This window comes from Sus scrofa, chromosome 4 (assembly GCF_054392235.1).
Source record: "Sus scrofa isolate SSC_HxYL_T2T_F1_AM1 chromosome 4, Sscrofa_HxYL_maternal_Yorkshire_Landrace_v2.0, whole genome shotgun sequence".
Taxonomy (NCBI): Eukaryota; Metazoa; Chordata; class Mammalia; order Artiodactyla; family Suidae; genus Sus; species Sus scrofa.
In genome coordinates, this window is record NC_139386.1 from 35,982,275 (window position 1) to 36,006,127 (window position 23,853).

General features: G+C 42.7%; 3 protein-coding genes across 7 annotated transcripts in view; all 3 read left to right on the forward strand.

The window, feature by feature from the left end:
- The window catches only part of RNF19A (ring finger protein 19A, RBR E3 ubiquitin protein ligase), a 1,069,816-nt gene that overhangs the window by 304,190 nt on the left and 741,773 nt on the right, over positions 1 to 23,853 (forward strand). The window lies entirely within an intron of this gene.
- On the forward strand, positions 16,784 to 18,197 carry LOC146403762 (uncharacterized). Its single transcript, XM_085021999.1, has 3 exons — positions 16,784 to 16,941; positions 17,076 to 17,365; positions 18,062 to 18,197. The coding sequence occupies exons 1-3, from the start codon at positions 16,784 to 16,786 to the stop codon at positions 18,142 to 18,144; spliced, it is 531 nt and encodes a 176-aa protein (XP_084878125.1). The 3' UTR covers positions 18,145 to 18,197.
- YWHAZ (tyrosine 3-monooxygenase/tryptophan 5-monooxygenase activation protein zeta) overlaps positions 18,166 to 23,853 on the forward strand; it is a 33,022-nt gene continuing 27,334 nt past the window's right edge. For 2 of the 5 annotated variants that reach the window (XR_014842874.1, XM_021088757.2), the window contains exons 1-2: positions 18,166 to 18,245; positions 21,127 to 21,431. Coding sequence is in view for 4 of the 5 variants with exons in the window: in XM_021088757.2 (XP_020944416.1) it covers positions 21,138 to 21,431 (294 nt within the window). In the remaining variant the exon portion in view is untranslated. 5 annotated transcript variants of the gene reach the window in all.

The window sequence follows — 23,853 nt, forward strand, 5'->3', positions numbered from 1 at the left end:
TGAGTGAGGCCAGGAATCGAACCTGCCACCTCATGCTTCCTAGTCGGATTCGTTAACCACTGAGCCATGACAGAAACTCCTATATTTTCTAATATATTGAAGAAAACACCTTTTCTCAAGGCAGAAGAAGAGAATAACAAGGCACAGGATGAAAGAGTAAAAAGGAAGGCCTAGGAAACAGGAAACCCAAGGACATCCACTGGGCCTGGCTGTATTTCCTGGGACGTGAGTTTGTGGGGGTTGCATGGCTTTGTCTGGGTGGGGATCGATCTCTGAAAAAACTGAGGTCTGCATGGCCAGCTCAGGCCTGGATGAATTTGACACCCATGAAGTAAACCTGAGGTCTCTAGCTTCTCTGTGCCTGTTTCATCTGAGTCCTTGATGTTATTAGGTATAAAACTGAACTTGTCGTTGCCTTGTTTTTTCCCCTTTAGCCTCACCCATGGCATTTGGAAATTCCCGAGCCAGGGATGAAATCCAAGCCAAGCCACAGCTTTGGTCTACACCACAGCTGTGGGAATGCTGGATCCTTAACCCACCCACTGCACCAGGCCGGGAATTGAACCTACACCTCAGCAGCAACCCCAGCCGCTGCAGAGACAAGTCAGATCCTTAACCTGCTGCGCCACAGTGGGAATTCCTCATGGTTGCTGCTTTTAATAAGAATTATGTATGTACTTTGCTACTTAACTTTAGAGATGTTTATACATGGTGAACACAGCCATAATCAATCCAGATTAAGGTACAGAACATTTTCAATTCTCCAGAAGGTCTCCTCTTGCCCCTCCCAAGTAAAAACACCCCACCCCACGCCAGGAAACCATCCTTCTAACTTCTGTCACCATCAGTTAGTTTTGCCTATCCTTGAACTTCGTATAATGGAATCACAGAATAGGTCCTCCTTTGTGTCTGTATGCTTTCACTCAACATTATGTCTATAAGATTTGTGCCAGTTGGTGCAGATCTGACATGCCCCATCCTATACAGCAGTTACCACCATCAGATATACTATATGTTTGTCTTCTTTAAAAATTACTATTCCCATCAATGCGAAATTTTTAAAAACTTTATTGACATATAGTTGATTTACAATGTATTAGTTTTAGGTATACAGCAAAGTGAACCAGTTATACATGTAAATATATTTTTTTTCCCATATAGGTTATCACAAACTCTTTTTTTTTTTTTTTTTTTTTTTTGCTTTTTAGGGCCGCACTCACGGCATATGGAAGTTACCAGGCTAGGGGGCAAATCGGAGGTGTAGCCGCCGGCCTATGCCAGAGCCACAGCAACTCAGGATCTGAGCCTCATCTGCGACCTACGCCACAGCTCATGGCAATGCTGGATCCACAACCCACCAAGTGAGGCCAGGGATCAAACCTGCGTCCTCATGGATACTAGTTGGATTTATGTTCACTGCACCACAACAGGAACTCCAGTTATTACAAACTCTTGAGCAGATTTTCCTGTGCTATACAGTAGGCCCTCATTAATCATCTATTTTATGCAGTAGTGTGTGTGTTATTCCCACCCTTCCAATTCATCCTCTCCCCAATGATTTTTTTTTTTTTTATCTGTTTGTCTTTGTTGTCTGCCTCTGCACCACTGAAATGTCAGTTCCAGAAGGGCAGGGATGTTCTTTGTTCTCTGCTGTATCTTTGTACCTCCATGTGGTGCTCACACCAGGTAGGTGCTCAGTAAATATTTGCAGAAGAATGAATGGAAGTGGTGGGTCAAAGGGCAAAGTGGCTCAAAGTGCCCTGGGATGGGATCAGGTTGGGGGGTGCTGCTCACACATATTGTATTGTACTTTTTTGCATTTTCACCCCTGTGAAAAATAATAGCTACTTAAAACAATTAAAAAGTAAAAGAGGAAGTTCCCTTTGTGGCTCAGCAGCTAACGAACCCGAGTAGGATCCATGAGGATGTGGGTTTGATCCCTGGCCTCATTCAGTGGATTAAGGATCCAGTGTTGCGTGAGCTGTAGTGTAGTCACAGCTGCAGCTCAGATCTCACATTGCTGTGGCTGTGGTGTAGACCGGCAGTTGCAGCTCGGATTTGACCCCTAGCCTGGGAACTTCCATATGCCGAGAGTGTGGCCCTAAAAAGCAAAAAAAGTACAAAAAAAAAAAAAAGTAAAAGAAAAGTAAAAGTGGTTAGATCTGCCCTCTCACCAAATGGGGCAGATCAGTCCTGCCCCACCATGTCCACATGGTTTTGCAGGAGTGTCACCCTCAAAGGATTTGGTCACCATGTCTCATGTCTTGTCTCGTTCACCCTCAGTGCAAAGCTGGCTCTGTTGTTGGAGTCTCTCCTTTGAATTTCAAAATGAGAATGCTGATGGTTATTTCCTCTTTGTAAAAGTGGGTGAAAAGGTGACCTTGAACCTCTAAGAACTGTCCCTTAGCTCTTGGCAACCTTCTTCAACCTTGAGCATATCCAGCTTGGCTCCTGACTTCCCCCAGTGGTTTTTCCCACAGCAGAAACTGTCCTGTCTAAATTTTGAATGTCAGGCTGATCTGCCTGCTTCATGCTTTATTTGCTGCAGGTGATACAAAAAAACTGACTCTAGCAGTTCACAATCGAAATAGCAGGACCTGGTCTCAAGCAGACCTTATTTAAGTTTCTTCTGTATAAATGAAGCTGTTGACAACACTATCTATTCAATACCAAATCTCTGTAACCTCCCAGTATGTGAAGTCTTAAAAGCATGCTTTCAACCTAAAATTGAGCTATACACACACACACACTCTCTCTCTCTCTCTCTCTCTCTCTCTCTCTCTCTCAACTTAGCAGGAGGAGTAGGGGGGAACTGTTCCTATAATTCCCTGCCTCTACCACAGGTTTGCGATTCTTCAACCTTCAGCTCATGGAATAAGAATTGTCCATTTCTTTGAATTTTTATCCAGGCAGAAGCCAGATTAAAATGAAAAGGTGAACCACCAAGAAGTTGTGTTGCAGGGATTTTTTTTTTTTTTTTTTTAGGGATGAAACTGAGGCATACAGAGGTTCCCAGACTAGGAGTTGAATTTGAGCTGCAGCTGCTGGCCTACACAACAGCCACAGCCACATCTGTGACCTATACCGCAGGTCCCAGCAACACCGGATCCCTGACTCACTGAGCAAGGCCAGGGATCGAACCAGCATCCTCATGGACGCTAGTTGGATTCATTTCTGCTGCACCACAATGGGAACTCCTGTTGCAGAGAATTTTAATTTTAAAAACAGTAATAGAAATTGTGGTTTGAGAAATTAAATTTTAATGAGTTTAAAGGTGAAAAAGAAAAGAAAGAAGGAAAAATTACAAGGATAATACTCAAACTTGTTCATTTCTTTTCAATATGTTAATAATCAGAGTTATACTAACAAAGGCCAATATTTGTTCTCTACAGTAATCCTTGGGAATTTTTTGGTATTTTAATTTAATGGGACAAGTTGGAAGAAGTCAGTTTCTAGATCTTAGACCCTGTCAGGGAGAAAGCTTAGAAATGCTAAACCGATCATGTATTGTTCAAGTTTATACATGTTACAGTTTCAATAATTTAGATGAATAATATCTGCAATGATATCTGCAAATACAGATGAGGGCAGGTTCAAGGCAAGGTGAGCTTTAGACTAGGTAAAGCTTAGAATAGCAAATAAAAATAAACGTGTGGTGGCTAAAATACCAGTGTCAGAATCTGGCTTTGCTTTGAATTCAAGCTCTGCCTCTTAACTAACTGAAGCATCTTGAGCAAATTACTTCACCTTTGTGTGTCTCTCCTTTCTGCAAGATAAGAATAAAGAAACCTCATATTAGTTCTGCGAGAATTCATACATAAAGCCTTTAGCACACAATTTGGCATGCAGTAGGTGTCCAGTTAATGCAAATGATCTATAATAAAATGTAACCTTAAAAACCTTATCACTGCTAATTTTTAAGTGGTTGACTTGAGTTGTCAACTCGAAGATTGAGTTGACAACTCCCTCCTTTCAAACTAGAAAGATTGAAATATGAGAATAAGAGTTATTATTTATTAAATCTCTACTATAAGCCCAGCATAGTGACACTTTATTTACATATTATATCTGATATTATTATCTCCATTTTGTAGGTAAAGAAACAGGATCAGAAGGTGAGAGTGGTTGCATGTATATCTATAACCTAATCTCTATTCACTACGCCATGCTGCCTCTCAGAGTTGTGATACCATCAAATTAATATGTAAACCAAGTTAATTCATTTTCAACAACGTAACCAATTGCTGGCTTCCATATCTTTCTTGTCAGATGTGGTGCAACTTTTGCTGGAATATTTCCAATGATGGGAAGCATCATCTCTTTGAGTGAGCACATTTCACTGCCAAACAGCTTGATGCCTACAGAATTCTCCTTTATTGAGTGAAATGTGCTTTAATGGTTGATGTAGAGGAATTGCCCTGATTTGGTAAGTATTTCAACTCCTTTCTCAAGGTTTGACTTGTACTTTTGGGTTCACATCATAGTTCTCAGAGTGCTTGGTGGACTCTGGCCTCGAACCTACTATTGGTCTTCAATCTCCTGCACTGCAACAAAAAGCAAAATGGAAGTTTCCATTACCCTCCGTCCCTCTCTAGCGCCACTACCCTACTGGATTGTTGCACTTACTGCCGTTCCTAGGAGAGGCATGCCATGAGACACATCTCTTGCAAGACAGAGAGGCTTTTCAAAGTTAGAGGAAGGCATGATTACCTTTGAGAAGGGTGAGAAAAAGTACTAGGACGAATTATTCACTAAAATGCTGACATGCTGGCTTGAAAAACTTAAGTCCCTCACTTTCAATTAGCAATATGACCATCAACATACCATGTTCACTTTAATTCACTGGTTTTTTTTTTTTTTTTTTTTTTTGGTTATTCTGTTATATACCCTTCTTTAAACAACTTAGTACTATACATGGAAATCCAAATATAGACACCAAATTAATTAGAGAAGTTGTTCTCTCTCTTTTTTTTTTTTTTTTTTGGGTCTTTTTGCCATTTCTTGGGCTGCTCCCACTGCATATGGAGGTTCCCAGGCTAGGGGTCTAATCGGAGCTGTAGCTGCCAGCCTACGCCAGAGCCACAGCAATGCAGGATCCGAGCCGGGTCTGCGACCTACACCACAGCTCACGGCAACACTGGATCATTAACCTACTGAGCAAGGGCAGGATCAAACCCACAACCTCATGGTTCCTAGTCAGATTCGTTAACCACTGCACCACGATGGAACTCCCTCTCTTTTTTTTTAATGAGGAACGATTTTGTTTTCCTAAAGACCTAATACTCTTTGAAACTGGGAGAACCACCTCAGAATTCACTTAAAGGTAAGTTCCCTCAAAATATTTATTCAGTGGGTTTGTTCGTTTATCTTTGTATGGCCACATCCATGGCATATGGAGGTTCCCAGGCTAGGGGTTGAATTGGAGCTGTTCCCACCAGCCTACACCACAGCCACAGCAACATGGGATCTGAGCCACATCTGAGACCTACACCGTAGCTTGTGGCAAGACCAAATCTTTAACCCACCAAGGCCAGCTATTGAACCCACATCCTCATGGATACTAGTTGGGTTCTTAACCCATTGAGCCACAACAGGAACTCCTACTCAGTATTTTTTTAAACATATACATAATAAGACAAAAAAATTAAAATATTGAAAAGACAATATATAAATGGCAAGTAAGCACATGAAAAAATGCTCAGTATCATTAGTCATGAGGATTAAAACCACAATGAGATAGTACTACACACCCACAAGAGTGGCTATAATCAAAGAGGCTGACAGTACTAAGTGATTCCAAGGATGCAGAACAACTGGGACTTTCACACATTGTTTATGGGAATACAAAACAGTACAACCACTTTAGAAAGCAATTTGGTAGCTTCTCATAAAATTAAACATACACCTACCATCTGATGCCTCAGCCCCACTCCTAGATATTTGTTACCCAAGAGAAATGAAGGCAGATGTCCACATAAAACCTGGCATGTCAGTGTTCACAGACGTTTTCTTCATAACAGCTCAAAGGAAAAAAAATGTCCAACAACTGGTGAATAGATAAAGAGACTGTGGTATATCCATGTAATGGAATACTATTCAGTAATAAGGAAGAATGAACTAAATAGACCCCCACAAATTTGCCCACCTGATTTTTGGCAAAGTTGCAAAAGCAATTCAGTAGAGGAAGAATACCTTTCAAAAAAAGAAAAAATGATGCTAGAGCAATTGGACATTTATAGGCAAAAAAGAAAAATGAACCTCAAACCAGAGTCATAGACTCCATGACAAATATAAAAATAGACAACAGGAGTTCCCATCGTGGTGCAATGGTTAACGAATCCGACTAGGAACCATGAGGTTTCAGGTTCGATCCCTGCCTTTGCTCAGTGGGTTAAGGACCTGGCGTTGCCTTGAGCTGTGGTGTAGGTCGCAGATGTCGCTTGGATCTGGCGTTGCTGTGGCTGTGGCGTAGGCCGGCAGCTACAGCTCCGATTTGATTCGACCCCTAGCCTGGGAACCTTCATATGCCTCAGGAGTGGCCCTAGGGAAAAAAAAAAAAAAAAAAAAAAAAGGACAACAATTTTAGGACTCTTTATACCACCATTGGTTAAGATTAGATTTAACTGCAAATGACAGACATTCCAAATTAGCAGGGGCTTAATCTCATTAACAACAACAACGTGGCAGGTTAGGGCTAGGATGGCCATTGCCAGAAGCTGTGAGAACCCCAGGCTCTTTTTGTTTGGCTGCTCCACTCTCCTTGGTATTCCTCCTCCACCCAGGTTGGCTGTCCCAGCCCTCACTAGGTCCACATTCTGGCCAACAGGAAGGGGAAGGGACAAAGCAGTGAGCACCCTTTCCCTTTCTGAACACTTCCCAGAAATCTCACATCAAACATCTGCTTACATCTCTTGGCCATCACTTACTTACAAGGCTTGCCTAGCCATGTGGGTGGTAAGAAATATGGTCTTTTTTCCAGGAAGCATTGTTCCCAGCTAAATAGCAGAGATTCTGCTAATGTTTCTAAGAGGAAAGGAGGAAGGTATATTGGAGAAAACTTGTGATCCTTACACAGGCCACATTTACATTTGTTTTTTCAGCAGCTCTCAATCCTCTATCTTATTAAAAATCTCAATCCTCCATCTTATTAAAAAGTCTGGACAAAAAATATAACTTTTTTGGAGTTCCTGTTGTGGCTCAGCAAGTTAAGAACCCAACTAGTATCCATGAGGATTTGGGTTCAATCCCTGACCCCCTCAGCGGGTTAAGGATCCCGTGTTGCCATGAGCTGTGGCTATGAGGCTATGGTTCCAACGCAACCGCTAGCCTGAGAACCTCCATATGCCGCAGGTGCAACCCTAAAAAGACAAAAAAAAAAAGAATTTTCTATAAAAATATAAAACACCCAACATTCTTTAATTCATTTATCATTAATTCTATAAACATAAATACTTTATTTTTCAAGAAACTGTGGTACATGCTAAATCATTAAGATAAAGACATACTCTTAGAGTTTCCGTCGTGGCATAGTGGTTAATGAATCTGACTAGGAACCATGAGGTTGCAGGTTCAATCCCTGCCCTTGCTCAGTGGGTTAAGGATCTGGCGTCGTCGTGTGCTGTGGTGTGGGTCGCAGACGCGGCTCAGATCTGGCGTTGCTGTGGCTGTGGTGTAGGCCGGTAGGTATGACCCCTAGCCTGGGAACCTCCATATGCCATGGGAGCGGCTCAAGAAAAGGCCAAAAGACATACTCTTAAGGGAAAAAAATCTCTCATTATTAGTAGCAATAAGACAAACAAAAAACTTTATTATTGATCTGTAGTTTTTAAACTATGCCTAAGTTCCTGTCATGGCTCAGCAGTAATGAACCCAGACAGTATCCATTAGGACTTGGGTTTGATCCTTGGCCTCACTCGGTGGGTTAAGGACCCGGAGTTGCCGTGTAGGTTGCAGACGTGGCTTGGGTCCCGAGTTGCTGTGGCTGTGGTGTAGCAGCTATAGCGCCAATTCAACCCTTGGCCTAGGAACCTGCATATGCCACAGGTGCAGCCCTAAAAAGACAAGAAAAAAAAAATCAGTGAATTTCATTCATTCATGTTATTATTCATATGCAGCATTAAGAGTAATCTCTAAAAAGCTATTCTCTTCTTTTAAAAAAATCTATTTATTTATTTATTCTTCTTCGATTCAACCAGTCTTTACCAATTACCTACAAAGAGGTGGCTAATATATTTGTCTTTCCCACCAAAATGTGCCTCTAGTGTGCTCCAGAAGTATCTCTTTGTTTCCATCTTTCCATTCTCGGGCCCCCCTCATTGCATCTGGTATTTAAGTAGCTACTCAGTAACATCTGTTCAAGGATGAAAGAAAGAATAAGTGCACTCTTTCTGGAACTCAGATCCATCGATGGTGTTCTGGGTTCCTCAAGACAAGGAGAACAATCCATGATGATGTTGCGTGGTTCACTGACATTCCAGAATCCCCTTGTTGTGATATTTACCTGCCCTTCTAGAAAGGCCCCTGAGATGTTTCAGTGAAGAACAGTAGGATACCATACAGAGGGCCTGTCTTAGAGCATGCTCTCCATCCTCTGTCTCTGTGCAGCGACTTTGGTGCTTTCTCTGCATTTATATTCCCCTCTATTCCCAGTCAAGTACAACACCCACTTCTCCCTGACCTCTGACTCTCAACTTACTCTAATAAAACAATTAAGGCTTCTTTGTCAGTAGCTCAGGGTTAATTGTTCTTTCTGAAGCTTGACCTTCCTACTGTTTCTAATCCCTACCCTCTCAGATCTACAGACGCTGCCTGGCAGATATATTTTGACTTATTTATGCCACTTGCATGCATAAGCTATTGCTAGCTGCACTGCTGTGATAGGAAAGTCACAAGAGGAAGGTGACCTCATCTGACAAATTGCTTAGATCTTTTGGCCAGTGGTGGTTGCCAGAAACAGTTCAACATATATATCCTTTCCTTCTGCTGGTCACTTACCTATAAAATATTCCTGCAGTAGTTACTTAAATCATTTTTTAATTGACCAAGTCTGAAGCTTGCTGACTACATTAGCCTGACTGAAACATCAATGTTTAACTAATAGTGAGGCATTAACTGTACGAAAGTTAATGTCAAAAACGCGCATCTGACTTACTCAAAATAACCATATCATAGTCCTATAAAGTGGGTTTGGTTTATATTTCCTATTAAGATGTGGAAATATTGAAATATTTCAGGGATTCCTGAGGATTCATGGCTAAGAAAGTGTGTGAACTCCTCCTGAAAATAATTTCAAGTCGAGAGCAATTGCCTTAGAGCAAGGACCAGGATAACTAGAATACAGAAATTCTGCTCTTAAGTCCAGGAAAAATTTTGTATCAGGTCCTGGGAAAACTGCCAGAAATTCACACTGCCCTTGATTCCTTTTCCAGATTCCTCTTTTGCTAAAGGGGGGATTTTTTTTTTTTAAGTCCTCTGATATATATGAATTCTTATTGTATTTTCAACCCTTAATGAATTCCAAATGTTCCCCTTGCTTATTCTTGCATACTCGCGAGGGGCCGAAATACAGACCAGGAAGGGAGAGAGTTTTCTTCTGACCTTTTCACTCCATAATTACTTTTGAATTGTAAATGATGCACTTTTGAAACTGTGAGCTCCCAGCTGCTTTTACCTGCCTCAAACCCATTGTCAAGTGGTAGTCAAGCTCCAAGGGATAATCAGACTTGGTAGTACCTGTACCTTTACTCATCTTGCTTTGCACATATGAATACCTCTCATATGAAATGATTCCTGAATTCAGACATTTCTGGTGAGTATTATAAACCAGCACCTTCATTCTGTGCCACTAATCTCAACGGTGTCTTCCAAAAGCTATTTAATGTTTAACACAAAATTAGTCTTTTCCTTTGCTTACAAAATATAAAAATATAATACATTAAAAGTATAATTGGGAGTTCCTGTCATGGCTCAGTGGTAACGAACCTGACTAGGATCCATGAAGACTCGGGTTCTATCCCCGGCCTCACTCAGTGGGTTACGGATCTGGTGTTGCTGTGGCTGTGGTGTAAGCCAGCAGCTGTAGCTCCGATTCATCCCCTAGCCTGGGAACTTCCATATGCCATAGGTGTGGCCCCAAAAAGACCAAATATAAATACCAAGAGGATGAGAAGACAAGCCACAAACTGGGAGAAAATATTTTCAAAAGACTGATAAAGGGCAGTTATCCAGAAATATACAAAGTACCCTTAAAGCTCAACAATGAGAAAATAACTGGATTAAAAAATGGGCCTAAGACCTTAACAGCCATCTCACCAAAGAAGATATACAGATAGCAAATAAGCACATGAAAAGATGCTCCATATCATTTGTCATTGGGGAAAAGTAAAATTAAAATAACAAGATACAGTGTTCCCACAGTGGCGCAATGGAATCAGCTGGACACAGGTTGGATCCCCAGTCCAGCACAGTGGGTTAAGGAGACAGAGTTGCCACAGCTTCAGCTCAGGTGGTAATTGTGGCTTGGATCTGATCCCTGGCCCAGAAACTCCATATGCCATGGGGAGGCCAAAAAAGAAAAACATAACAAAACAATGAGATAACACTACCCACCTATTAAAATGGTCAAAATCCAGAATACTGACATCATCAAATGTTGACAAGGATATAGAGCAACAGGAACCATCATTCACTGCTGGTGGGAATGAAAATGGTATAGTCACTATGGAAGACAGTTTGGTGGTTTACTACAAAACTAAACAGCACCTGACCATGCAATCTGACAATGGCACTCCTTGGTGTTGGAATTGAACCTTGACAATGGAGCTGAACCTATGTCCACACAAAAACCTGAACATGCATGTTTATAGCAGATTTATTCACAATTCCTAAAATTGGGAAGCAGCCAAGATGTCCTTTGGTAGGTGAATGGATGTAACAATTTTGTGGTACATGCACACAGTGGAATCTATTCAGTGCTAAAAAAAAAAAGAAAAAGAAAAATCCCTGGAGAAAAGCTAAGAAAAGGCATGGAGGAATTGTAAATGTATATTACTAAGTGAAAGAGGCCAGTGTGAAAAGGTGCTACTGTATGACTCCAACCATATGACATTCTGTAAAAGGAAAAACTGTGGAGACAGTAAAAAGAGCAGTGGTTACTACAGGTTGGGGGAGAAATGAATAGGTGGAACAAAGTTTTTAGGGCAGTGAAACTACCTGTGTGACACTATAATGATGGATATATGCCATCATACATTTGTCCAGACACACAGAAGGTACAACACCCAGAGTGAACCCCAAGATAAACTTGGAACTTTCGTTTATAATGATTTGTAAATGTATTTTGATAAAACATACCACTCAATTTTAACAAATAAATTTTATCAGTTTTAACAAACGTTCCACAGGTAGGAGACGTTGAAAATAAGGGAAGATATGTATTAAGTGGGAGCTGAGGGTATGCGGAAGTCTCTGTACCTTTGTTTCAATTTTGCTATGACCCTAAAATAAATTAAAATATATATAATTGACTGGAGGTTTAAAGGTTAAGATGTAAAAATGGTGCCAAGCTATGATTCTTGTTACAATCTTTCCCATTTAAATATCATGAAAAGTTTTTGAAAAATAAGAGTCAACCATTTGTAAGAAGAATTTCCACTGACTACAGTTCAGAGGAGGTTAAACCAAGAAACTTTATCATGAATACTTTGTCCTCTGAGAAAGAAGAGCAAAATAGGTAGGAAGATGTTAAACCTCCATGCTTTATTCAGTCAGAATCTCCGGATCCTAGGAGAAAGTACAATAGAAGGGCCAGGGAGGCAGGGGTGGCTGGTTCCAGAAAGTGATGGATAGACCCGGAGACCAAGGAGCTGCAGATAAACAGCACAGGGAAGCTCGCTGACAACCCACAGTATTCGAGTTTGTAGTTTTTCCATTTATCACAGCTGATTAAAGCAGAACCCCAGATAGCCTCTGGTTCTTGAGAGCATAAATTCTCCTCCTTGCGGACAGCTGGACAATGGGTCAGGGGAAGATCCTGTCATGGCAGCTGCTCAACAGGTGATAAATGTAAATGTCTGCTGGATTCCAGTGTTTGGGTAAGGGAGCATGCTCCCGTGCCCTTCTACAACTTTAGAGCTGTCTATTTTCAGGAGGATGGTAAAAGAAGCAAAGGAAATTTCCTCTGCCAGTTGGTCAACTCTAAGACTGGAAGGAATTTCCCTCACTGACAAGTAATAGGGAAGCAATCACCACCACAACATAAGATCGCCCAAAAATTCTACAGTAAAAGGAAACAGTACAACCTGAAGACTCCAAAGAAGAGCATATAACTGAAGATGATTTACTGTAGGAAAAGAAAACGTGAGAAAATGTCTCTTCATGTACTTAACAGGATGCAAGGAGATATGATGTCTATCAGTGCCCCTTAAGTTAAAAATGTAAAGAAACTAAAAATTTCACTGTGGAATTAAAAATGCCATTGGAGACCAAAAAGAAAAAGCAAAATTGACCCTACTGATGATCAAATCAGTAATGAATAGGATGAAAAGGAGTTTTTTTCCGGGAACCTTCCTCACTTCTCCATGGACAGTGCTCATAGCTCAGATTTCTTGAAAAACAATCTGCTTACCTTTTTGAGCCCTTACTTCACTGTGCTTCACTGGAACTGCATTTGGTGTTTTTCTCTGTCCCTAGACTGTGAGCGCCTCGCCTTCGGGGAGGTTCCATGATCTATGCATTTTATCCCCTCAAAGCAGCACAATCTACAACCAGTGGGCCCTTGTTAAGTGACTGATGAAGGTATGAAATGAAAGTTCACAGTTGACTTGGCTTTCTTACTGGTTTACATTTTTTTTTTTTAATTATCATGCAAAAATCCCAGTTTGTGAGCCAAGTATCACAGAACACAGGGCCAGCGTCTGGAATGTGGGGATAGAGTTAAAAGGAATGGACTGAAAAACAAATTAAAAAAAATAAGGCTAAAGTAGTAGACAAAGGAATGAGGATGGCCTCAAATAAACATTAAGTTAAAAAGTAAAGTAGGAGTTCCTGTCGTGGCTCAGGGATAACAAACCCAACTAGGATTCATGAGGATGAAGGTTTGATCCCTGGCTTCGTTCAGTGGGTTAAGGATTTGGCATTGATATGAGCTGTGGTGTAGGTTGCAGACATGGCTTGGATCTGACATTGCTGTGGCTGTGGTGTAGGCCAGCAGCTACAGCTCTGATTCTTCCCCTAGTGTGGAAACCTCCATAGCTGCAGGTGTGGCCCTAAAAAGCAAAAAAAAGAAAAAGTAAGGTAATAAGACTATTAGATTAAGAATTAAGTGAGGAACTTTCCTAAGGTCATTTTAGAAGTCAACAGCTTAGCTCAGAATACATAAAATACCTTTATTATAAGATCAGTTTCCCTTTTCTTACTCTTTGACTTCCTTTGTCTTCCCCACCACTGCCCCACTTTCTTTCCCATTTTCTTCTTAAAAAAAAAAAATCTTTACCATGCTTTGGACTTGCCAATGACATCCATAGACATTACTGTGCTAGCTGTATGCCAGATAAAACCTCTCAGTGGCTTAAAAAAGAGAAGCTATCCCTTGATAAAGTCCAAAATGATCAGGCCCAACTTTCCCAGGCTTTCAGGGATTCAGGCTCCTTTCATTTTACGGTCTCCCCTCCTCTAAAGTCTTGGAATCCTCTCCATTTAAGTGGCAAATAGAAGTCCATTAAGGGACAGGATAGAGGTTCCATCAGAGGTTTTTATGGACCAAGGCCACAAGTGGAGCACATCCCTTTGGTCTTATGAGTTAGTTCTCCTTCACGTGGCCACACCTAGTTGCAAAGGAGACTGGGCAATGGAATCCATCTGAGGCTCAGAGAGAAAAATGGGTTTAGTAAATAACTAGCCTGCCTCTGCCACAAACTCTAGGTTATTCCAACAGTAGTTAATTGTGATGTAGAGCACTATGTGTACCTCTCTCCCCCCTCTCTCTCTTATCCTTGGAATAATCTGACGGAATTAGATATTAGTATGTCTAATTTAGTAGCCTAAGTTCACATAGCTCTGAATGACAAACCATGATGTGTATCCCATTCTGACTCCAAAGCCCACTGCACTATGCTGCATTTCTCCAATTAAAGCATAACATCGAAGTGAGATTATAATCTGACTGAATTGCAATTAAGCTTAACAGATCACAGAACTGCCCCATCGTCACGAGTCCATCCTTTGAGATGCTTTTCCAATTAGAATGTTTGACCTACACTAATTCATCTGAATGCTTTCCCATTTTAACATATCACATAGATCTGAAGAGATCAGTGCAGTCCCTTGTATAGGAAGGAGGCAAGAATCACTATCCCAAAGCTTATGTCTCATTTATGCTAACAGACTAACAAATCTGCATTTCCAGAGTGAACATCTTTATACCTCACGCTTGGCAAAGATGTTTTAAATATATGGTTTCATTTTATCTTCACAAATCTTTGAATGGTAGAAACATTAGATACATCCATTTACAAATGAAAAATAATAATTTAGCAAGGAATGCTGCTTAAGCACAATATATACAAAATATATAATACTGTGTATAATAAGTATAATACATTCTATAATACATATAATATATAGATCATGTACATTTATATTATAGATATATGTATATCTTACATACTTTAAGATTATAATTAATTATATAATGGCTTATATAAGATACCTTCTATTACATATTTATATCTTCATTTAATCCTTAACACCATTTAATGAATTGAATATTTTTATTACCTATAATTTATTGATGTGGATATCATGGCAAAGAAAGTTAAGCAACTTGACTGAGGCAGCAGAGTTGAGCAGTGATGAAAATAAAACAGGTCAGACTACTAGTGGAAGTCTCTAGTAATTGTCCCAGAGTTCAAGTTCATAGGTTCTATTTATTCTTTGTTTTCAATTATCCTTGCCATATATTTACTACTTCTGTTCCTCAAAATACCTATCACTTGGGGCTTTCATGACATTCCCTATTCTTGCTTCTCTGAAACCTCATCACACTTTATGACCATGTTGATCTGAGTAAGACCTGATAGTGCCTGTTGTTTCACCAGAAAAGTCTTGCTATTTTAAAAAAGGACACAGAAGTGGCTCGGATCCTGTGTTGCTGTGGTCTAGGCTGGCAGCTACAGCTCTGATTTGACCCCTAGCCTGGGAAACTTCATGTGCAGTGGGTGCAGCCATAAAAAGCAAAAAAAAAATTTTAATTAAAAAGAAAGCAAAAACCTAATTTAGCTCTTTCCTAAGGTAAATCTACAACTTATTTATGCATAGACATCCCTAAACTCCCTCTAAAACAAAGGGCATATATTCTATCTAGACATATGAGATTTTAAAGACATAGATTTCCTATTAAAAACCTTTTTTTTTCAAAAATGAGCCTGTATTTTACTTTTTTATTTTTATATAATGATTTTTATTTTTTTATTATAGCTGGTTTACAGTGTTCTGTCATTTTTCTACTGTACAGCATGGTGACCCAGTTACACATACATGTATAGATTCTTTTTTCTCACATTATCATGCTCCATCATAAGTGACTAGATACAGTTTCCAGTGCTACACAGCAGGACCTCATTGCTTATCCATTCCAAAGACAATAATCTGCATCTGTTAACCCCAAGTTTCCAACCTCCATCCCACTCCCTCCCTCTCCCTCTTGGCAACCACAAAGCCTATTCTCCAAGTCCATGATTTTCTTTTCTCTGGAAAGGTTCATTTGTGCCGTATACTAGATTCCAGATATAAATGATATCATATGGTATTTGTCTTTCTCTTTCTGACTTACTTCACTTAGTATGAGTCTCTAGTTCCATCCAGGTTGCTGCAAATGGCATTTCTTTATGGCTGAGTAGTATTCCATTGTGTATATATACCACATCTTCCTAATCCAATCATCTGTTGATGGACATTTAGGTTGTTTCCATGTCTTGGCTATTGTGAATAGTGCCGCAATGAACATGTGGGTGCATGTGTCTAAAAAAAGACTTTTTTAAACTTAATATCAGCTGTCAAATTTCTGGTGCCGAGCACAAAACTGGAGACAAAAATTTTTTTTGAAAGTGAGCTTCTGAAATATTAGTCATTTTAAGTGAGTCACTCCCTAGAACTCGCTTGAGGGTCAAAGAAAGGTGACTTTAATATCCCAGAAATAAAAACCTGATCAATTTGTTCATCTATTCAGCCTATTATGAATCTGTTCTGATGGGGAAAATAAAAACACTGAAATTGAACTGGTCACTAGAAAACTCTCTTCCTGATTTACACTTTACTATCTAAATGCCAGCTGGAGCTTCAGGCAAAAGTGTAGAATGGTCTTGTGGCACAGACATTGTATCCACCATGTAAAACAGACCCTGGAAGAGTGACTGCTACTGACAAATTCAATCTTCTGAGGAAACTGAGGCTGAACTCTTGGGCAGCTCTTTAGTCGGCTGTCCCTAATGCAGGGCCCTATAGTAGGTGCTCAATAAAGAGAAGTTGGACAAATCAATGAGGTCCTGATGGAGTTCACACAAGGGCAGTAGGAAGAGTTCTGTGTTCTCTATCTGTAAACTCCAGATAACTTTCGCAACTGGTTTTGCAGGTCATCTAGGCACTAATCTTTTCTAAGCTCTAACACGTTTAAAGGAAGAAGGATCAGAGACATTTCTGTCTGTGAAACTGACTTCTGTGAAACCATCTCCTTGAACTTCCTCAACTCGACTGGGTGGAGACCCTACCATTTTAGGTTGGCACGTTAATGCAGCACCTGCAATTTCCGCCCTTCTCTTTCTACTCTTCCTGGCTCCAGGTTTCTGCTCCTCGCCCTGCCTGCGGGCCCATTGCCACCGCCAGCTGGGCCAGTCGGGAGCTCTGGGAATCACCGCATCCCTCACACCTTGCTTCAGAAGCAAATAGGTAATGATTATTATGTTTTAAACCACCGCACCCTGAGGTCTTCAAGTGAAAGCGTTATTTGGACAGAAAAATCTAACCTATGAGAAACCAGGCAATATGGTCAAACCTCTTTCTTTGCTTCCCTTCCTGTTAAGGCCTCCGTGGGTACCTCAAAGCCTTCATCTAAGGAAGCTGTCTTTTCCCCTCGAGGGGTGTAAGCTTTCTGAGAGCCTCCTTTCCAGGCCTCACCTCCCGCCGGCTCCGCCCGCCCCACCTCACCCCCAACTCCGCGCCCACCCATTGTCCCCTCGCAGCTGTCACTGCGCGCCGATCCCCAGCTCCGGATTGGAAAACCATCCCGTCGCTCAGCCCACACTCTGGGGCCGGACGCCTCACTCTCTTCCGAGCCTTAAAAGGCCGCCAGCCGTTTTCTCTAAGCCAGCAGGTAAAGTCGCGGCGGCGGAAGGGAGGAAGGGAGGGGCCGCGCGCCCCGATCTGCCCCGCCCAAGGGAGGGGGAGCGGCGGGCTGAAAGGGGTGCGCCGCACCACTCCTCCCCGACCCCCTGACCGCGCCCTCCCACCCCCCAAGTTCAGATCATAATGCCCGCGCAGCGGAGCTGCACTCGTAACCCAGCCCCCTGATGGCCCTGGGGGCAGTTATCATCCCGAAGCTCGGAGGGCTGGGCGGGCCGGGCGCCTGGGGGGGGGGGTAGGGGGAAATGTGAAAGGTCCCGGATGTTGCTGAACCGGAGCCCCTTCTAGAGGGAGTAACTGGCGCAGGCGCAGCAGGGCCGCACGAAAACCCAAGGTGGGGGTGGGGAGAAATTGCCTTCTGGCTAGTTCAGAGGAGTGAGCCGGCGGGGGTTGCGGGGGACCTGAGGGGAAGGAAAGGTGGGAGGGGGTAGCGGTGGCCAGGAGGGGAGGAAAAAAAAAACACAAAAAACCCTTCCTGCCTAGGCGCACTCGGGACAAGAGTAAAGAAGTTGGAAACCTAGCAGCCTGGGGGGAAGTGCTGGAGCGGAGAGGACGCGCGCTCCTCAGCTCGCCCTCTGGCGCGGGCGGGCAGGTCGCGCGCGCTGGGGAGCGGCGGTTGCTCCGGGCCCCCAGAGCTGTGGGCACCAATCAACGGTTGCCATAGCAGCGTTTGACGTCATCGTGCGTGTGGTGCCCCTGCTGCCGGGGCTGGTGATTGGAGGAAACCCCGTGTCTGCGGAGCGGCTGTAGCCTGTGAGCAGCGAGATCTAGGGACAGAGTCTCAGCCTCGCCGCTGCCGCCCAGAGACTGCTGAACCCCGGTCCGTCCGCCGCCACCCACTCCGGACACAGGTAAGGGATCCGGCTGCCGCCGCCTCGCCCCGCTCCTTCCTGTCCCAGGCCAGCCTTGGGAAAGCGCGGGGGACGTACCGCTCCACATCCCCTCGACCCGTTCGCCCGGCGGGAGCGGCGCTGGGGCTGAGGCGGAGTCTCTTCAGGAGGAGACGGGCGGCGGCTTCTCTTCCGCTGGATTCGGGCGGGCGGCTCGCGGCTGCCTCGGGCTACTTGCTTCCGGATCGATGCCTCGGCCCGGACGAACGCCCGACCGGTCCTGTCCCCGGGGGTGGGGAGGACGCCCACACGCCGGATCCCCGGGGACCCGCCTGGCCGCGGGCTCCCGGGAGTGGCCGAGGCAGCGCCGGCCGCGATCGGTCCCCCCTCGCGCCCCCGAAGCCCCCTCCTCCGCGCTTCCCCGCTGCCCCCTTCCGCCCCAGAGAATGACTTGGCGGCTGCGGGCATCGCTGTGGCGCAGGTGAGGCCGCCCCCTCCCCGCCGCCCTCCCCCCTCTCCCCTCCCCCTGCCTCTCCCGCCAGCTACTCGGCGCAGCCTCCGCGCCCCGCGCTGCGGCGGCGGCACCCAGCCCTCCCCCACCCGAGTCGGGGCGCGGCGGGAGGGCCGCCCAGGCACCGATCCTCGGAGGCCCGGAAGCGCCCGCCAGGTAGACTCTGGCGAGTGGTGTCCCGGGTGGGGCTCGCCTGCGACCTAGAGCCGAATTTCCTGGGTTCCGCTGGGGGGAGAACCTGAATGTTCCTGGCGGGGTGGGGGATGGGGATGGCTTTCTCTCGCTGGGCGGAGAAGGGGCTCGGAGCCCAGGTAGGGGTAGGGATGAGGATGGGGCAGACGGTGGGCCGCGCGTCTAGCTCGCCTTCCGCGGGGGCTAGAACACCTCTGCTTGCGTGTGTAGCCGCGGACCCCACTCTGCAGGGCGGGTGAGCCGAAGCGTAACAGCCGGCGGTGGCCCGGCTCGCCTGGGTGTGGCTCGCCCCCTCCCCCACCTGCCGCAGCTGTCGGGTCCCCTGCAGATTAAATGAGCCCCCGCGGTGTCCGGTGGCGGGCGGACGGACGCCGGTGGGAGAGTGGGGTGTGTCCGCGGCCGGCCCGTCGTGGTTCCGCTTCTGCGGGCGGTGCTGGCGTCCGTGCCCCCGGCGCGGGCGGGTAGCTCCCCCTCCCCGGCTCGGGCGGGGGCGCGCGGCTCCTCCCTCCGGCTCTGGTGGGGGAATTAACACTCGGCAGTAGGTTGGGCTCCTTGACACAGATCCGCCATGACAAAGAGGGAGACTCGGGGACTGAGCGGAGGCACCAGCTTGGGCGGAGCCAAGGAGGGGGTTGCGGATGGCGCGGACAGAAGGGTTTGCACCTTAAAGTCACAGTCGGCCGGATTTTGTTTTACTCATCTCGACGGCTTACGTCCGTTAAGGGTTAAATGGGTGCGGCGAGTCATTGGAGCACTGGTTATTCTATGAGAAACCTAATCCACTTCCCCTTGTACCCGAGGGGGTGAGGAGAGAAACCTTTGTACTGGTTTTAGATAGTTTTCATTAGAAGGAGCATTAGCCTGAGAGCATTTTTTAGGTCCTAGGGGACGCATTAGTAATTTCGAGAAGGGAGGGGGTTGGAGGGTTATGCGATCACAATTTTGGTTTTCACACTGAAGCAGTATATACTTCCCATTCAAGCTAGCTAAGTACTTGTTTAAATACGTGGGGACCTGTTCGGATTTGTGGGGTGTTACCCCCCCGCCCCCCAAGTATTGTGGCATTTCCCTGGGAAGGTAAAAGGAGTCAATTCCCGTAGTGAGTGACAGTAGCTCTTCTCTTCCACACTCAGGCTGTACATTTTTCTTTAAAATTGTGTACCCTCTGGGATCACTGTATGGTTTAGTGTCTTTGCTGTTTTACGACTCTTCAAAAGGATATCTTAAGGAAGACTATAACGGGGGTAAATTGAAAAGTCAAGGGAGCTTTAAAATGAGAGAAAGAATTAGGAAGGGAAGCGTGAGTAGTAATGTATTCAATTGAATTTTGACTGCTAGAAACAGTGCAGTAATTCATCATTTAAACTGAACAAGGACATCAGAAACACTGGTCACACTGGAAGCACTTACTATGCATAATTTAGAGCTCACAGATAGAACTGAAGTTCCGGGACTCATGGAGATATATATATATATCCTTTTTTTTTTTAAGACTGTGCATATAAGAAGGTACAGGTAAATGAACCCTTAGGGCCACTTTGGTCTTGATCCTTGGTGGTGGGTTAATATTGAGAATATCTTAAACAAGAAATTTGGTCATTTCTCCTAGAGAATTGGCATGCTGTCATCAGGTGACAAATTTGCAAAGATCAGTGGACTTGTGGTAGGGGTGGTAAATTTAAATGCTCCTGATAAGAGTAACTATTAAACTAAAAGGACATGAATTAAATTAAACTGACATGAATCGTGCACAAGTATGACAGAAAGTAATGTTTTTGTAAGTGGTGTCTTCACTAAAGATAAGCTCCTTGATTTTGGATTACTTAGTGATAATGGAAACTGAGTGGAAATTTTGACCAAGTAAGATAAAGGTTGGTTTTCAAGGCTCTTGGTCAAATGTGCTTTGACCTTATGTGAAATTAGGATCTTCTGAACAAAGATGAGGCAAAGCTGCTTTAGTTTTGCTAAAGCAAAACTGTTGTTAATGGCTATAAATGACCATCTGCATGCTGAGTATATCAATTTTTTTTCTCATTCTGAACATCCTTTTGTGAGGCTGCATTAAATTCCTCATGTGAAGAATCTTCCATAGGTAATTAGGTTTGGGGTGTTAACACAGCTTATTTACAAGAGAATTAAAGTTGAGTCTGATTGTTTTAATGGAAAAAATATCTAAATGCTACTTTTTCTCTCCTGCAGAACATCCAGTCATGGATAAAAATGAGCTGGTGCAGAAGGCCAAACTGGCCGAGCAGGCTGAGCGATATGATGACATGGCAGCCTGTATGAAGTCTGTAACTGAGCAAGGAGCTGAATTATCCAATGAGGAGAGGAATCTTCTCTCAGTTGCTTATAAAAATGTTGTAGGAGCCCGTAGGTCATCTTGGAGGGTCGTCTCAAGTATTGAGCAAAAGACGGAAGGTGCTGAGAAAAAACAGCAGATGGCTCGAGAATACCGAGAGAAAATTGAGACCGAGCTAAGAGATATCTGCAATGATGTACTGGTGAGAATCCAACCATTCAGTCTAGCATCTATAGTGAATATCAGTTATGTTACTGTCAACTTTTTCTTTTTTTGGTTTTTCTTTTCCTTTTAAAAAAGGGGTGTTCTAGATTTCCAAGTCTTCCAGAATATCTTTACTAAAAGATGTTAAAACAGTAGTGGTTAAATTAAGTTGGTATAAAATAAATGCAATGATGATTATCAATCATTTCACATAGACTGCCAGTGTATTTTTTTTCTAATGGAGAAGATAATAGTATTTTTCAGTTGTGGTTAGAGTATTTGTGGTAGTTCTATGGCTGATTTTCTTAAAAGTAAAAAATACACTGCAGGAATTTTATATGTCTTGTTTTATGTAAGATGTAATGGGAGACATTGTAGCCTTCCCTGAGCTAGCCACTATAATGTTAATGTAGTGAGTCAGCCATGGTGAAAACTGGCTTAGCAGTTGCTTTTCTTTCTTCCTGCTTTTAAGTGTTGAAAGTCATCTTTGAACATTGACAACCACAATAAAAGATTATCTCAAGCTTTATTTTCCAGGTTCACTCAAGAAGTATTTTAAGTATTCAGTCCCTACTGTGTTGAATGGCTGCTTTTTTAAATACCTTAGAAAAATTGAACATTACATTTTGGCTGTTTTAACATTTTCTTAAAAATGGTAACTTTCTATTTCAGAAGAGTTTCAATCTGAGGATAAACTGGTAGAAGATCGACCATTTAGCATATAACATCCTATATATGCTAATACTTTCCCTTTTTAATGAACCAGGCATTTTTGCACTTAAAGTGGGTTTTACTAAATGATTACCCTTATATTGTAGGACTTTAGGTTATACATTGGGTCTCATTATGGCAGCGCTCTTGTATACAGTATCCCAATTTCTCTGAAAATCCAGCTGCACTACTTATTATTTGATCGTTGTTCATGGAAGAACTGCTGTAATGAGCAGTACAGAATTATTTCTGCTGTTGTGGGTTTGGGGTTTGGTACAGTTGTAGTGGTATTCTTTTACATTAATGGAATAGCTTCAGTTCCTAAATTGAATATTTTTCTCAAATGTTAATTTTCTTTAGGCTCTCTTTTAAAGGACAGTTATCTTAACATGGCCTCACAGTCTTCATGTGGTATCTTTTGTGTGTAGTTTGGTTTTGATAACTAACTTGAAATCTTTACACTGATAGCTATCATTTATTTCTAACATGAAAAGGGAGTTCCATGCTTTTATTGAGGCTAAATGACAAATGTTGGTCTTATGGTTTGCTTAAGAATGTAATAAGAATGTTTAAAATTTGAGAATACCATGTTTTTCTGTAATTAAAAAAAAAGTGTTGGACTTTCCCCATCTTGCTCTGTTTACTGGTTAATACCTGTGTACATGCTAATCAGTTTTGTTCATGCTACTGTTTTTCCCCCAGTTATTAAAACCTGATAGATTAAATAATTTTTACTTTGATTTCAAAGAGTTTGTTATAATTTCCCTAAGATAAATGTCAGCTTTAAGAATAAAAGAAGGTGTGGTAACAGTTACCCTCTACTAACAAGCTTATTTGTGATTCCAGGTAGGTATTTGCATGTTTTCCACACAAAAAGTATAAAAACTCCCATTGTTTTGAGGATTTTCCTAGGAAAAGACTGTAGCTGTTTTAACTTCCCTTTGGTTTCCTTATCAAGAGGGGAAAAAAAAATACTGCATAGGATCAATGGGTGAAAAGAACTGGGTTAATCTCTAAATAGTTTCTCCCTGTCGATCATGATTATTAAGGTGTTTTAATAGTGGTCCCTGGCATTGTTTTTCAGAATACCACTGGCTTCTCACAAAGTCTACATTAAATTTCCAAGTATAGATAAGTGGAAGTTTAATTCCTTTATGCAGAAGGCTAAGAGAATTCTAAAGAAGCTTTTCCATCCAGCCTTGGTTTTCAAAAGTAAAGCTGTTAGGGATCTTCACGTGGTTCATTATCTCCTAACATATAGTAGATACTCAAGTATTTGTTAAGTAAATGAGGGAAAAGGCTCCTTTTGGAAAAGAAGATAAAAGAAGTAGGTCAGCAGCACTGCTAATTTTCCAAGGCCTTTTCTGTTTCAACTTGGGAAAATTTGATATTTACAGATACTGTGATTCTTTACAAGTAGGCTTCTTTTTCCTGTCTTTTTTCAAACAGGTCATGTAGACTGGAAACATCTTGCTTAAAAATCTCCTTTCCCCTTTTTAGTAAAATGGAAGAAATAAAACATAACAGAAATGATATTTCTCCTAGAGAAAAAATTCTTTGAACTGATTACTTGATAATTAGTGTGCTTAATCATATCTCAATATCTTATTACACGATAAAAATATTTTTTATTACTTTTTTGATTTTGAAGAAAATAAGCAGGTAATCCCCTTTTAGAGTTAATGGTATTGGCTGGTGGCATCAGTGAT

What these genes read in the sequence shown, in the direction of transcription:
- LOC146403762 (XM_085021999.1), top strand. Translation starts at nt 16,784, where the DNA reads ATGCAGCACCTGCAATTTCCGCCCTTCTCTTTCTACTCTTCCTGGCTC. An exon ending in CTTGCTTCAGAAGCAAATAG is followed by an intron (nt 16,942 to 17,075) that starts GTAATGATTATT and finishes CTTCCTGTTAAG; the next exon opens with GCCTCCGTGGGTACCTCAAA. An exon ending in CGTTTTCTCTAAGCCAGCAG is followed by an intron (nt 17,366 to 18,061) that starts GTAAAGTCGCGG and finishes TTGCCATAGCAG; the next exon opens with CGTTTGACGTCATCGTGCGT.